At 48.4% G+C, this 14,644-nt stretch overlaps 1 protein-coding gene across 2 annotated transcripts in view; it reads left to right on the top strand.

Annotated features, from left to right (window-relative positions):
• Positions 1 to 14,644, top strand: part of MDGA2 (MAM domain containing glycosylphosphatidylinositol anchor 2) — a 412,109-nt gene that overhangs the window by 272,575 nt on the left and 124,890 nt on the right. For both annotated transcript variants that reach the window (XM_081195650.1, XM_081195649.1), the window contains exon 7: positions 5,998 to 6,327. In XM_081195650.1, the coding sequence (XP_081051776.1) occupies positions 5,998 to 6,327 (330 nt within the window). The remainder of the gene's footprint in view (positions 1 to 5,997; positions 6,328 to 14,644) is intronic.

Genomic DNA, 14,644 nt, shown 5'->3' with positions numbered 1-14,644 from the left:
GTGTGGAAGTGAGAGCTGGACCATAAAGAAGGCTGATCGCTGAAGAATGGATGCTTTTGAATTCTGGTGCTGGAGGAGACTCTTGAAAGTCCCATGGACTGCAAGAAGACTCAACCTCTCCATTCTGAAGGAAATCAGCCCTGAGTGCTCACTGGAAGGACAGATCCTGAAGCTGAGGCTCCAAGACTTTGGCCACCTCCTGAGAAGAGAAGACTCCCTGGAAAAGACCCTGATGTTGGGAAAGATGGAGGGCACAAGGAGAAGGGGACGACAGAGGACGAGATGGTGGGACAGTGTTCTTGAAGCTACCAGCATGAGTCTGACCAAACTGCGGGAGGCAGTGGAAGACAGGAGGGCCTGGCGTGCTCTGGTCCAGGGGGTCATGAAGAGTTGGACACGACTAAACGACTAAACAACAACAACGACAACAAAGTCACGATGGCTTTGTTCTGCCTCCACAGTTGGAAGCAGCAATGCTTCTGAACATCAGTTGCTGGAAGCCACAGGAGGGAAGAAGGGTCTTGTGCCCAAATGCTGCTTGCGGGTTCCCCACGGACATTTGGTTGGCCACTGTGAGAACAGGATTCTGAACGAGATGGACCATTGCCCTCAGCCAGCAGACTCTTCCTACATTCTTTAGCGGTTTGCAAGTGGTTTAAAGTTTGCACTCTTGCCGTGCTGAGCATCTCTCTCCCCATGAAACTTTACAAGCCCATGGATAAAAACACAGAAGGCCAATGGCCACTCAGTTTAATCGCCTTGTGCACTTTACAGCCGGGAACCGAGGCCGGGACTCTGCAAGAAGCCGAGGCATTTCCTGGGTCGATTTTATAGGCAGCTCCACATTAAGATGTAGATAGCCTATTGATCGTGGTTGTTGCAGCCGGATGCAGTAATGATTATTCCTAAATAATAGGTTAAAAGCTTTCCGTGCCACGAGGGCGCCTCTGAAGAGTTGCGGGGAAGATGGTGCAATCAAGCTCTGAAGGAAGGCTGCAAACAGCAGTGGATCTCCAGGGCCTGAGGAATATTGGAAGCTGTCTTCTGCTAAGTCAGATCATAGAATTGTAGAGTTGGAAGGGACCCCAGGAATCAGTGCCATGAAGGAATAGGCGAGAAGGAGGTGGGGGAAGCGCCAGCCCGCGATGGTGCCCACCTGAGAGGTGCCAGAACTGTGCTCAGGTGGACTTCAGCTGCTCCCTCACTCCTGCAGAGAATCCACCTATGCCCCCCCCCCGGAATCCTGCCAGACAAACAGTACCTAATTAACTTGATCCCAGGTGAATGGAGACATCTGTAGCGCTACACTTGCAAAAGATCGAGTTCTCTTGCCGTTCTCCCCCTCTCCTCTCCTCTCTCCTCTCCCCCCCCCTTTTTTAAAGAAAGAGGCATTTATAAAAATTAGAGGTACCAACCTGTGTAAATCCTTCAGCAGTATTTGCATTTAAATTGAAAATGTGAATGCATCTGGTCTCATAAGTGCCAAGTAATTACTTGATATTAAAAAGTTTTGAGATGCCCTGGTAGGATAATGCCTTGCTGCTTAATTGCACTGACACTTTTTGAAAGTTGGGGATTTGTTAAATGCTAAGGAGCGGAGGAGGAGCTCCACCAGGAGCAGAGCTGGCGTCTGGAAGGAGAGGAGCGTGGGGAGATGCCGTTTGCGGAGCCGGACTGTGGCTCCATCTGGCTCAGTATTGCCCACACGGACTGGCAGCAACAACTCTCTGGGGATTCAGACGGGGGTCTCTATTGCAGTTAGGACTGTTCCACAGTTGGAAGCAAGATTTCCGGAGACTCTCTGTGTCCCAACGGCCCCTGTGCCTCCCTTCCCTTTTCCAATGTCAGTCCCCTGACAGTCTCACTAGTTCCACAGATTCTCTTAATTTGTTTTGCCAGTCTGTTTTTTTTGCCAGCTCTGATGGTGTTTCCTGCTTGGCAGGGGGTTGGACTCGATGGCCCTTGTGGTCTCTTCCAACTCTATGATTCTATGATTCTATGATTTAGATGGGGCAGCGTCTGGGGGAGCTGTAGTTTGTTAAGGGCACTGCAGGTTGTTATGAGACCCTCCTATTCCCCTCCCAGAACCACCAATCCCTTTTCCCAGGGAGCTCCTGCAATTGTAGCTTTGGCAGGGGGGAAATGAGAGTCTCCTAACAGCCATCAGGACCCTCAAGAAACTATAGTTCCCAGGATTCTTGGGGGGAAAGCCATGTGTGTTTCAAAGCGGCACCGTAGTCCTTTAAATGCACAGTGTGAATGTGGCTTTGATCGCAAAGTGGGGGCGAGAGAGAGAAAAAAGACTCAGCAGAATTTTCTCGGGGGGAAAGAAACAGTCTTCTGAGAATTGTTGGCTCAGCTCTAGCCCAATTTGTTTCGTCTCGCAGGCCGGCTCCTTACCACGGTCGACGCCACGGGCTTTGCATGGTCAAACCCGTAAACATCCTCTGCAGAGGCCGACGTGAGCAGCCCTGGGTCCCCGGTGGGCGCTTCAGAGGCGGCTGACTTTGCCATAAGTATTCCAGCAAAGCCTGTTGACAGAAGGGAGCTGAAAGGCTCCCTTTGATGCCATTCATGTCGGGCTAAATGTGCATTTGCAAGATAGGGATGTTTGGGCAGATTAGAGGAATGCTTGGGGTGGAGGAAGGCCAGCACAGCTATACCTCGAGAGGACGTGGAGAAGTTGTCGCCAAGGCAGTTGCAACTTAATTTGTGCATTAGAAATGCAGTTGGTTGAGGCAGGGGATAGGAGGGGCCGTGTTTGGCCACAGGGAGGGCTTAGGACATATTTTGGAATTGCTTAAGAAGATGTTCTGGAGTGGGTGAGTCTTGCAGGTGGGGCGTTTCCTGAGTGTGGAGCAGGCAGCTGCTAAAATGACCTCTCTTTTTTGTAAAAGTGTCAAATCCTTTAAGGCAAACACCAGTCCAAAGCAGCTTAAAATGATCAGGGAGGAAAGATGAAAGGAACAATTAAAGTGAAGCAGAAAGCTACAACTTAGCAGCACTCCATATAGAATCAGAGAATTGTGGAGTTGGAGGTAAAAAAGGTAAGGTAAAGGACCCCTGACTGTTAAGTCCAGTCGTGGACGACTCTGGGGTTGTGCGCTCATCTCGCTCTATAGGCCGAGGGAGCCAGCGTTTGTCCACAGTTTTTCCAGGTCATGTGGCTAGCATGACTAAGCAGCTTCTGGCGAACCAGAGCAGTGCATGGAAATGCCGTTTACCTTCCTGCTGGAGTGGTACCTATTTATCTACTTGCACTTTGACGTGCTTTCGAACTGCTAGGTTGGCAGGAGCAGGGACCGAGCAACGGGAGCTCACCCCGTTGTGGGGATTCGAACCGCTGACCTTCTGATCGGCAAGCCCAAGGGGCTCAGTGGTTTAGACCACAGCGCCGCCCAAGTCCCTTCTCGCCTTTACGTACTTCTGAGAAGAGCAAAGCAGAAGCTGGCCAGCATGTGCAAGTCTACTCTGTTTCTTTAGACCTATGATTCCAGCTAGCTTCAGCTAAAGCATGACAGATGACCATCTAACCTCTGCTAAAAAAACCTCCAAAGAAGGCGAGTCCGCAACCTCTTGAGAGAGACGGTTCCACTGTCAAACAGCTCTTAATCCTTTAGAACCGGTGTTATATGGTCCCGGCAGCTGCTCCCAGTCACCAGCCTGGCAGCCGCATTCTGGATCAGTTGTAGTTTCTGGAATAAAATGTTTAAAGATGGCTCTCATATCATAGAATGACAAAATCATAGAGTTGGAAGGAACCCCAAGGCACCCCAAGGATCATCTAGTCTAACCCCCCTGCAATATCTCTTCTCAGTCTTCTCTTCTCCAGGCTAGACCAGCCAACTCCCTCAAGCATTCCTCAGGAGGCTTGGTTTCCAGAGCCTTGGTCCAAAGAGTCAATTGAGTGTGGATGAGAGATTTCTATATTTGCCATGCATATGGGCGGGGGGGGGGGAGGGAGCTGTCCTGATGTGAACTATGGATGCCCTCGTAAGACCTTTCCCAGCATGCATTGCTGCACATCCGGCCATGAAATTGCTAAATGACGTAGGAACCGTGTCGTGACACAAGAGAGACGATGAGCTTGTCTAGAGCCTTCTTCCTTTTGTTGCGATAATATCCCCCTTGGTCAGTCCACCATTGCATCAGTCCAGGGCAACAGACTGTCAGCCGTGTCCTAATTTCACCCACACCTCGTCCTCCTGGGAAGTTAGGGGGTGTGGAATCAGCAGCCAGAGAAATAAGGGGGCGTGGAAGTTCTCCTAGGCTGCGGAGTCTGTGCTGCTGCTGAAATTTGCATTTTGCTATTTGTCTTGCAGAGTTTGCATTCAGCCTGAATGCTTGCTTGCTAAAACGTTCAGCCCCTGTCTTTGTCTTCGTGGCACTTTTCCAGCACAAAGCAAAACAGAGACACTTATACGAGCAGGAATCGTATGGGTGGCACTTAAAATGTGGCTTATCTTTTAAGGTGGCTTGTGGAGCATCAAACTTCAGTACGCCCAGAGGCTTAGTGAGAGCAGCAGGCCAGGCAGGGAGGCACAGTGGTTGCTTCTCCTTGGCCTCGTGGCTACAGCCTAACACAGCAAAGTGTTGGGATACTGCCAGGGAGACAAAGTCCATCGTGGCCCCCAAGCCGGCTGCCGGACGATCCATCGATCTCCCGTAGACACGCAGTATCAGCAATTAGCGACACGAGCTCCAGAAAATAGCTTGCCACATTCTGGAACTGATGCACACTCTATCAGCAGATAATTCACAGCAGAAGTTGCACGCAGGAGAGCATATTTACAAGTTTATTCAGCGTTGGTCAGAACAAAGAAAAACATGACTGCCTGCATCAGTGTCTCCAGACACACAGAGAGAAAACGAAAGCAATAGGAAACATAAACATCCTGTGAACAGGAAATGCGCAGACTCTGTGACTCACAAAGCCTGCTCCCTTTTAAGGTGGAACGGAAATATCCTAACACAAAGCACATTCAGTCCAAAGGAGAATGTAGAATTGGGGGGAATTGGCTGTTACTTACAGAACAGAGATGCTCTCCCTTTTTGACGATTTGCCATGGTGTTGTGTCTCGCCTAAGGAAGGAGGAGAAATCTTACTTTGTTTCTTGTTATTTCTCTGCCCTTCCACCTAAGGCCCCAGGGTTTGGTTGCAACAGTGAAAGCACAATATTAAAATCAGTTTAAAGTAACTGACAATCACAGAAATAATGTGTTGTTGTTGAGTCGTTTAGTCGTGTCCGACTCTTTGTGACCCCATGGACCAGAGTATACATACAAAATATACATCCCAGGTTGTCAAAAGCCATTTGTCATTTGCCAGAAGCTGTGCAATGAAGGTGTCAGACACACTTCTGTGGGGAAGGGGTTTCCCAGCTCAGGGGCCGCCACAGAGAAGGCCCTGTGCTGCCACCCTTGAAGCCTCAGTGGGTGGAGGAACAACCAAAAGGGCCCCCTCTGCCTATCTCAGCACCCAAGAGAGTCTTTAAGGAAGGAGGTGGTTTTTTAGGTATTTGGGTTATATCTGCATTGTTTTAATGAGAAACGACCTTATTCCAGCATTTCAAACCATTCCATGAACCCAACACACTGTTATCCTCTGCAATCTGCACTCCTTTGAATTTTGCAAAACGCTTCTCCAACCAAATAATGTGTATTAAAGGGTGCATAAGAATGTGTGTATTAGTGGGGAAAGCCTCATGAATGCATTATATGGAAGGAAGCAGTTTGAAGAAATATGCACATTAGTCAAAAGTGCATACAAAAAATGTGTACATTAAGAGAAATTTGCACTAAATTGCCATCAAAGTTTCATGCAGCTTTTGAAACTTTATACTTGTGTTGCAAGTTGCTGAAAAAATGTGGACCGCCCAATTGGAAAAGCTGTGAGAAGTAGAAATTGGCAGGTTCCTGCATTCCTGGTCTCACCTGTGCAGTGAATCAAAAGCGGTCCTTACCGCCCAACTCACCTTGTGCTTCTCTTCCCTTTAGCCTTGAAGAAAGGGCGGTTCTGGATTACACCTGACCCGTATCACAAAGACGACAACATCCAGATCGGCCGGGAGGTCAAGATCTCCTGCCAGGTGGAGGCGGTCCCTTCCGAGGAGCTCACCTTCAGCTGGTTCAAAAACGGCCGGCCGCTGCGCAGCTCGGAGAGGATGGTCATCACCCAGACGGACCCCGATGTCTCCCCAGGCACCACCAACTTGGATATCATTGACCTGAAGTTCACGGACTTTGGGACCTACACCTGTGTTGCATCCCTGAAGGGCGGGGGGATTTCGGACATCAGCATCGATGTCAACATCTCCAGCAGCACAGGTGAGGGCATTTCCGTCACTGATGGAGACTGATTTGGCAGCCAGAATTGGAGGCAAGAGATAATGTGTCAGGTGGCTGTTGCGGTTGCTCGAGAGTAACCAGGAAGGACTCCGACCTGTCATTTTCAGGCTTTATTTTGGTGCAAACTATTTACAGTGAAGAGCCCCAAAGCTCATGTCTGGCTCAATCGCTAGCAGAATCCGGGAGTGGTCTCTTTTTGGACCTCCCCAAACATAAGAGTTTTGTTACGCCCAAACATCTCCTCCCCTCTCTGTGCCTCAAGCTACTGCAAGTCATTTTGGACGCACAGCTGTCCATGGAGGCACAGGTTAAATCCGTGTCCAGGGCAGCTGTCCACCAGCTCCATCTGGTACGCAGGCTAAGACCCTACATGCCCACGGACTGTCTTGCCAGAGTGGTGCATGCTCTAGTTATCTCCCGCTTGGACTACTGCAATGCACTCTATGTGGGGCTACCTTTCTAGGTGACCCGGAAACTGCAATTAATCCAGAAAGCGGCAGCTAGACTGGTGACTGGGAGTGTTCGCTGGGACCACATAACACCGGTCCTGAGAGATCTGCATTGGCTCCCAGTATGTTTCTGAGCACAATTCAAAGTGTTGGTGCTGACCTTGAAAGCCCTAAACGGCCTCGGTCCCGTACACCTGAAGGAGCGTCTCCACCCCCATCGCTCAGCCCGGACACTGAGATCCAGCGCCAAGGGCCTTCTGGCGGTTCCCTCATTGCGAGAAGTGAGGTTACAGGGAACCAGACAGAGGGCCTTCTCGGTAGTGGCGCCCACCCTGTGGAACACCCTCCCTTCAGATGTGAAGGAAATAAGCAGCTATCCTATCTTTAAAAGACATCTGAAGGCAGTTTTTAATATTTAATGCTGTACTGTTTTTAACACTTGATTGGGAGCCGCCCAGAGTGGCTGGGGAAACTCAGCCAGATGGGTGGGGTATAAATAATAAATTATTATTATTATTATTATTATTATTATTATTATTATTATTATTATTATTATTATTATTAGTGCAGGATGGGTGATGGCAAGGGCGTGTTTCCCTCCTGTCCGGCTTGCCAAAGAGCGGTGTTAAGGCTCTCACCAGCATCCTCTGGTCCTTGCACCTCTTCCCCACTGGAGGTGGGGCTTTCCTCCTCCCTGGAAGAGGAACTGCTTTGCAAGATTTTTGGAGGCTCCCTGTAACACAACTGCCCTTCTATTTCTCGCCTCTGAGCCGACGGCAGCTCCCTGACATAATGTTTATTTATTAATGGCATTTATAACCCAACTTTTCCTCCAAGGAGCTCAAGGTGGCGTCCATAGTTCTCCTCCAGCTGCTCCTCATTCAGTCCCCACAACAACCACAACCCTGGGAGTTAGGTTAAGCTGAGAGAGGCAGGGGCTGGCCCGAGGTCACCCAGTGAGCTCCCAGCTCCTAGACCAACACTCTACTGGTGTTTCTCAAGCTGGGATCCCTAGCTGGTTTTGTTTTGTTTGTTTTTGTTTTTTATATATAATATTTATTAAGTTTTCAAAGGGGAAAAATTACATAAGTAAAAAGAATAGAAAACAAAACAAAACAAAAATACAAAATACAGAAAAAAATAAAAAACATTTAAAAAGAAAACACATCAATCTTTCCATATCATATATTCATATCCTTGCTTCCCTGACCTCCTCACACCTCCCTTTTTGTATTCCAATTTAATTAGTTGATTCAGCAATTTCTTTCCCTCTTTGTTTTTATCTTAATCCTTTAACTTAATATAATATAACTTTGAGTTCTCACCTGTTAGTAATCCATTTTTCATACACCTTTAAAACATTGCTGCTTAAACCACTTAAATTCATTCTAACATCATTCTAACATTGGATCCCTAGCTGGTTTTGGACTACAACTCTCATTTCCCCTAGCTAGCAGGACCAGTGGTCAAGGATGATGGCAGTTGTAGTCCAACAACAACAACTGAGGAAGTTTGAGAAACACTGCTCCAACCCCTCCACCACTGTGGAGATTCAGGTGGGTGGGCAGTGAATGGAGACCAGCGGCACGGTTGTCACAGAGCCTTGAGACTCCGTTAGGTTTCCAGGAGTGATGGACAACCTTCGCCCCACCACTCATTTCAACAAGGGCACATATCAAAGGAGCTAATTTGGGGTGGGATTCATCATTGTCTCACCTCTTCATTGTTAAAACCATGCCCAAGGTGACTTACAACATGAACAGATTTGCACAATTACAATATATATATATAACCCTAGCTAGTTATGAGCTAGGTGGACCAGTGGGTCTGGTTCCGTATGAGGCCAGACCCTCCAAGTATCCCAAATTTCCATGCCTGGAATCACAGAATCCATCCCAGTTTCTGATTGGATCCTGGAATGTCCCACTTTTCCTTCACTGGAGAAATGGTGGAGGGGGTGGAATAGGACGCCCCTGTATTCATTGGAGAAAAGTTGGATGGGGTGGCATAGGACGTCCCTATTTTCACCGGAGAAATGTTGGAGGGTGTGTAAGGCCACTTACTCTATTGATATGGATTCTATCCTGTGGATAGAATGCATTCTGCAAGTTAAGCACCTTGGCGTAGGCCCCAATTCAGCATAATTTAGTCTGCTTATTACTTAACACTCAGAGCACCAGAGGAGAGGAAGGAAGAGCTCATGAAGCTTTAGATTTGATTTCTAAGAAAGATTAACATTTTGGGAGGGTGACCAAGGAGGTGTCAGCAAAGAAGAGGAGGTGAGTTTTCAGCTGAGGACTGAAAGGCAAGAGGCGCTCCCATTGTTTGATGCTTTTGTAAAGCCAAACACCCTGACCTGTAAAGCAGACATTGTGTCCTGGGAATGAGTGTCTCTCCACAGTCTCCTGGTCCTTTGTGGTATGAGTAACACGTCTCCTGGGACAACTTCGAGGAAGTCAGGCTGCTGACTCACCAGAAGGAGAAGGGGGGGGGGTTGGACAATGAGGGGGGCAGAGATTCAGTCGCAGTCGGAGGCAGCAATGCCAGTCACAGGAGGGAGGAGTTGCTTGGATCCTGGCCACTGGCCTGATCCTGCAGGGAGCTTCCTGGGTTCTTATTTCCAGGGGTTGGGCTAGATGGCCCTTCCAACTCGACAATTCATGATGCTGATAGTTAGACAACAGAACTGGCGTCCTACGGGAGGCAGTGATGGTTACCAACTTGGATGGCCTGAACAGAGGACTGGACAGATTCATGGAGGACAAGGCTATTGATAACTACTAGGCATCGTAGCTATTTTGCGCCTCCACACTTGGAGGCAGCAATGATTCTGAACACCAGTTGCTGGAAACCAGAAGAAGGGAGAGTGTGACATGCCAGCCCAATCTCTGGGCGGTGAGAGACTCCAGGAGTTTCTGGGCTTACCCAGGAGTTAGTTTCCTTGGAATGAAGGTCAGCGGAGACTGTGGTGTCTTTAGAATATTTGGATTTATTGGCACATAGATACATCCTGAGCATAGGATGGAGGAGCTCACAACATTGACACTCCAATGGGTGTCAGTGGGCTGCTTCATTAGCTGCAGTTTTGGACCCAGCACAGAGCAAGCGAGATGTCAGGTGCTGGCTGGATGAAGAGGAGGGGTGGGAGGCACTAGCCAGGGAAGAAGACTCAGGGGAGGAAGACTCAGAGCCTGGGCAGTGGTGGTGGGACACTGAGGATAGGCCGGAGGATGAAGGTGGGGGACAGGAGGGTTGGAGGCTGAAGAAGCGACCTGCTGGAGTGAGAGAGAAGAGCTAGAGCAGAAAGCAATGCAGACTCAGGATATGAAGCAGAGAAGGAGGGGCTGCTTGTCTCCAAGGTCACAGAGAGCTTTGCATGTAGCAGAACGGTGGGCACGGTGGCCCCACCCCAACTTAGTTTAAGGCTGCTTGGGAGACATCTGGCTGGGGAGGAGACTTAGTGGGAAGTAGAAGGCAGAGAGCTTCAGTCCTGGCAACTGTTTCATGGGGACCAGTCCTTTTTTATAGGCACTGCTGCCTGGTATACTGTTTTCTTGAAGGAAGAGCTAACCATTCTTCTTGTCTACATCTTGAGTGCTGACCTGCATCTAGACCAGCTGACAGCAGGGTACAGTGCTCTGAGAATTGAAAGGAACTCAGGGCATCATCCAGGCTGACCCCGCCCCTCAAGTTCATTACAGGCACGCACACAATATGTCAGGCCCTGGAAAGGTGGGCATTTGCCCCCAACACCCTCGCTGGCCAGTCTATCAGTTCTGGTGGGCCTGCGGGCAAGAGAATCCCCACCCCTCCTCTAGGATTTCAAATCAATATAAGACAGAATGTGAGCAATGTTCATGGATCCTAAAGTAACTTTGCTCAGGGTTGCCAACATCCTTCTTTCCTTTAGCACAACACAGCTGCTCATTACTCACAGCAAGACCCAAATGTTGAAGTGTAGTGTGAATACAGGTCTTATTGGATGTCCATGGCATGATGGATGGGTGGCGGACACGGCTGTGTTGTGACCGTCTCGCCGGGTTGCCGCCGGGCCGTTCCACACAGTGGCGTATTTCTTCTCCAGCAGAAAGTAACCGATGCATTATTGTTAGTTGTGATGGATTCATTTGGAAGAGGGATTGGAGATATCAGAAGCATCCATCAGAAGGTCGGACCTGAAAGCTCTCCATAACTTCCTCGGGCAGTGATGGATGGGCGATGATGGATGGAGAAAGGGCTGAGAGGAAGAAAGCCTTGAGGTAGAACCAATCTCCTTGGGTGTCCTCTTAGTCATCAACACCGTCTAGAGGGCAGAACTTGATCACAATCGCACAGCAAACTCCAAGTGCATGTGAAGGTCATTGAGAGTTACTCATCACTGTTTGGACTTGCAGGGATAGCAAAGAGATATTTAGAAACATTTCCATAATGTCCAACAATTCACACACACACACACACACACACACACACACACACACACAAATATATATATCAAATCCCAAGTAGCGCTAAGTCACTGCGTGAGTGGAATGACTTCTGCTTCTGCAGTGGGACTTCCAACTCTCCCCACATGCCCCCAGATCTGTTCTGCACATTCCTCTGTGACTCCCCAGGTGTATTTCAAATAACAGAATCATAGAATTGTTGAGTTGGAAGGGACCCCAAGGGCCATCCAGTCCAACCCCCTGAAATGCAGGAATCTCAGCTCAAGATTCCCTGACAGATGGCAACCTTTTTAAAGACCTCCAGTGAAGGAAAGTCCACCACCTTCCGATGGCTCCTTTCCACTGCCGAACAGCTCTTACTGTCAGAAAGTTCTTCCTAATGTTTAGTTGGACTCTCCTTCCTTGTCATCTGAATCCATTGGTTCAGGTCCTACTCTCCAGAGCAGCAGAAGGCAAGCCTGCTCCATCTTCCATGGGGCAGCCCTTCAGATATATGAAGAAGGCTTTCCCATTGTCTCTCAGTCTCTTCTTCTTCCAAACTCCTGTTCCTCTACAGTTCTATGATGATGTGATGGGGCAGCAGCCCTCTCCTGACTTCTGGGTGTTTTAAGGTTTTTAATATACTGTATGGCTGTTTGTTTTCTGAAAGTTGTTTTGTAAGCTTCTTGGGAGTTGACTTGGCAAAACCCTACAAGATCTCCCTACTCCACATGTGCCCACTCGATCGCTTCAATTGGCAGAATTGGCAGTTGCCACGTGGTACCAGTTCTGCATTAGCGGGAAACTGATCTGTGGAACTCCCTGCCTATTGAGATCAAGCAGGCACCTTCACGGTGCTTTTTCCAGTGCATTCCTTTTTAGACAAGCCTGCCCAGATTTTCTTCTTTTATCTTTTTGTAAACTGCTTTTGTTTACAATCAAGTGGTATATAAATTTTGCAAATTAAATAAACAAGTGATGATAATGATGATGATGATATCATCATCATCATCATCATCATCATCATCATCATCATCATCATCTGACTTTCAAACAGCTTATCCCATCCTCTCCTCCTCTTCAACTAGGTAAAGGTCAAAGGAGGAAACTTGGGTGGTGCTGTAGTCTAACCCATTGAGCCCCTTGGGCTTGCTGATCGCAAGGTCAGTGGTTCGAATTTGCTCGACGGGGTGAGCTCATGTTGCTCTGTCCCAGCTCCTGCCAACCTAGCAGTTCAAAAGCACACCAGTGCAAGTAGATAAATAGGTACTGCTCCAGCGGGGAGGTAAACACCGTTTCCGTGCGCTCTGGTACTCGTCACAGTCCTCTGTGCGCCAGTAGTGATTTAGTCCTGCTGGCCACATGACCCGGAAGGCTGTCTGTGGACAAATGCCAGCTCCCTTGGCCTGAAAGCGAGATGAACTCCACATCCCATAGTCGCCTTAACCGTCCAGGGGTCCTTTACCTTTACCTTCAACTAGGGTAACCTCGCCAAAAGTTAGGGCACAGGCTGGTTGCTGCAGAACATCCATCAGGATTCCTGTTCTGAGTCATTTCTTTAAGCATCTGGAGAAGTTGGTTCTTTCTCTGCCCCCCCCCCCTTTTTATCGTACAGGGTGAGTCACAGTTGGAAACTGTGTTAAGCTCTTTGAGCAAGGAAGTGGCGGGTCAGGGTGGCCTCTCCTCCTTCTGACTGACCTTTTTATCTGCAAAATGCACTTACTAATTGAATGTCACACTTTCAAGAGACCAAAGGGAGCCTGTTCTTCCCGGTGCTTTTGCTCCCTTCTCCGGATGAGTCTGACGGGGAAGGAGAGAAACAACCTTCTCTTCATTCCGAAAGCAACCGCTGGAGTTTTTTGTTACCTTTAAATAAATGTGCCCATTGCAATCATGGCAAGAGTAAATTCCTAGGCTGCAATTAATGGCTCGGCCGAGACTTCTTAAAAACAGCAAACCTTATTCAGAATAATAATTATTTATTATGGGTTTCCACAGCCACTCTGGGCGGCTTCCAACAAAGCACTAAAATACAATAACCTATTAAACATTAAAAGCTTCCCTAAACAGGGCTGCCTTCAGATGTCTTCTAAAAGTCTGGTAGTTGTTCTCTTTGACATCTGGTGGGAGGACGTTCCACAGGGCAGGCGCCACCACCAAGAAGGCCCTCTGCCTGGTGCCCTGTAACTTGGCTTCTCACAGGGAGGGAACTGCCAGAAGGCCCTTGCCGCTGGACCTCAGTGTCCAGGCAGAACGATGGAGGTGGAGACCCTCCTTCAGGTATACTGGACCGAGGCCGTTTAGGGCTTTAAAGGTCACCACCAATACTGTGAATTGTGCTTGGAAATGTACTGGGAGCCAGTGTAGGTCTTTCAAGACCGGTGTTATGTGGTCTCGGCGGCTGCTCCCAGTCACCAGTCTAGCTGCCGCATTCTGGATTAGTTGTAGTTTCAGGGTCACCTTCAAAGGTAGCCCCACGTAGAGCGCATTGCAGTAGTCCAAGCGAGAGATAACCAGAGCATGCACCACTCTGGCAAGACAGTCAGATAGGATCTCAGCCTGCGTACCAGGTGGAGCTGATAAACAGCTGCCCTGGACACAGAATTGACCTGCGCCTTCTGGAGGAGAGTCCAGTATGACTTCAGGGGCACAGTGACCCCATTCAGGACCAGGGAATCCTCCACACCTGCCCATCTCCTGTCCCCCAAAAACAATACTTCTGTCTTGTCAAGATTCAACCTCAATCTGTTAGCCGCCATCCAACCTCCAACCGTCCATCCATCCTCCAATCATTTCTAAAACTTTTTAAACACCTTTCAATATTATTGTGCCTGCAAAACAAATACCTGTTTTAATGGAAAAGTAAGTTATTATTTTTCCACTTCTTTTTATCTACTTCTTGTGGGATATGTTTAATAGGTAGGAGAGGATATATTAATGGCAATTTATCCCTCCAGGTGCCAACGTGTGTGGGCTGAACATACACTAAGAAGAGTTTAAAGTCTGATCCTTAGTGGAAAAATGGAAAGCATATAGGAACAGGTTGCGAATTAAGCCCAGCTGAGAAGCGAGCTGCCTCCCCCTTTTCTTTCCCTGCTTAACAAAGATTCAGACAACAGGCTGAGAAGTAGTTTAAAATATGATTTATTTACTCATAGTCCTGCATTTGTTCTCAGCAGCAACAGCAGGGAAATAAATGAAGGGAAAATCTTTACCGCATAAACAGACCTGAGGCGTGTGGTTGAGATGGAACAGTAGGATCCATGTCTACTCCCATCGCTGGTCAAAGAGAAAGAGAGAGGAAAGGAACAGGAAATACTTCTTTGATTCTTCCTGCTCAAGAGAGGAGGGGAAATGACATCACGCAGAGCCCTGTCTACCAATTACACTTCTATGGTCTGAGTCTCTGCCCATCAGCAGTAC

Source organism: Podarcis bocagei (assembly GCF_964188305.1).
Source record: "Podarcis bocagei genome assembly, chromosome: 1".
Lineage (NCBI taxonomy): Eukaryota > Metazoa > Chordata > Lepidosauria > Squamata > Lacertidae > Podarcis > Podarcis bocagei.
The sequence above is the reverse complement of the archived record's forward strand: the minus strand, read 5'-3'. Positions and strand labels throughout refer to the sequence as shown.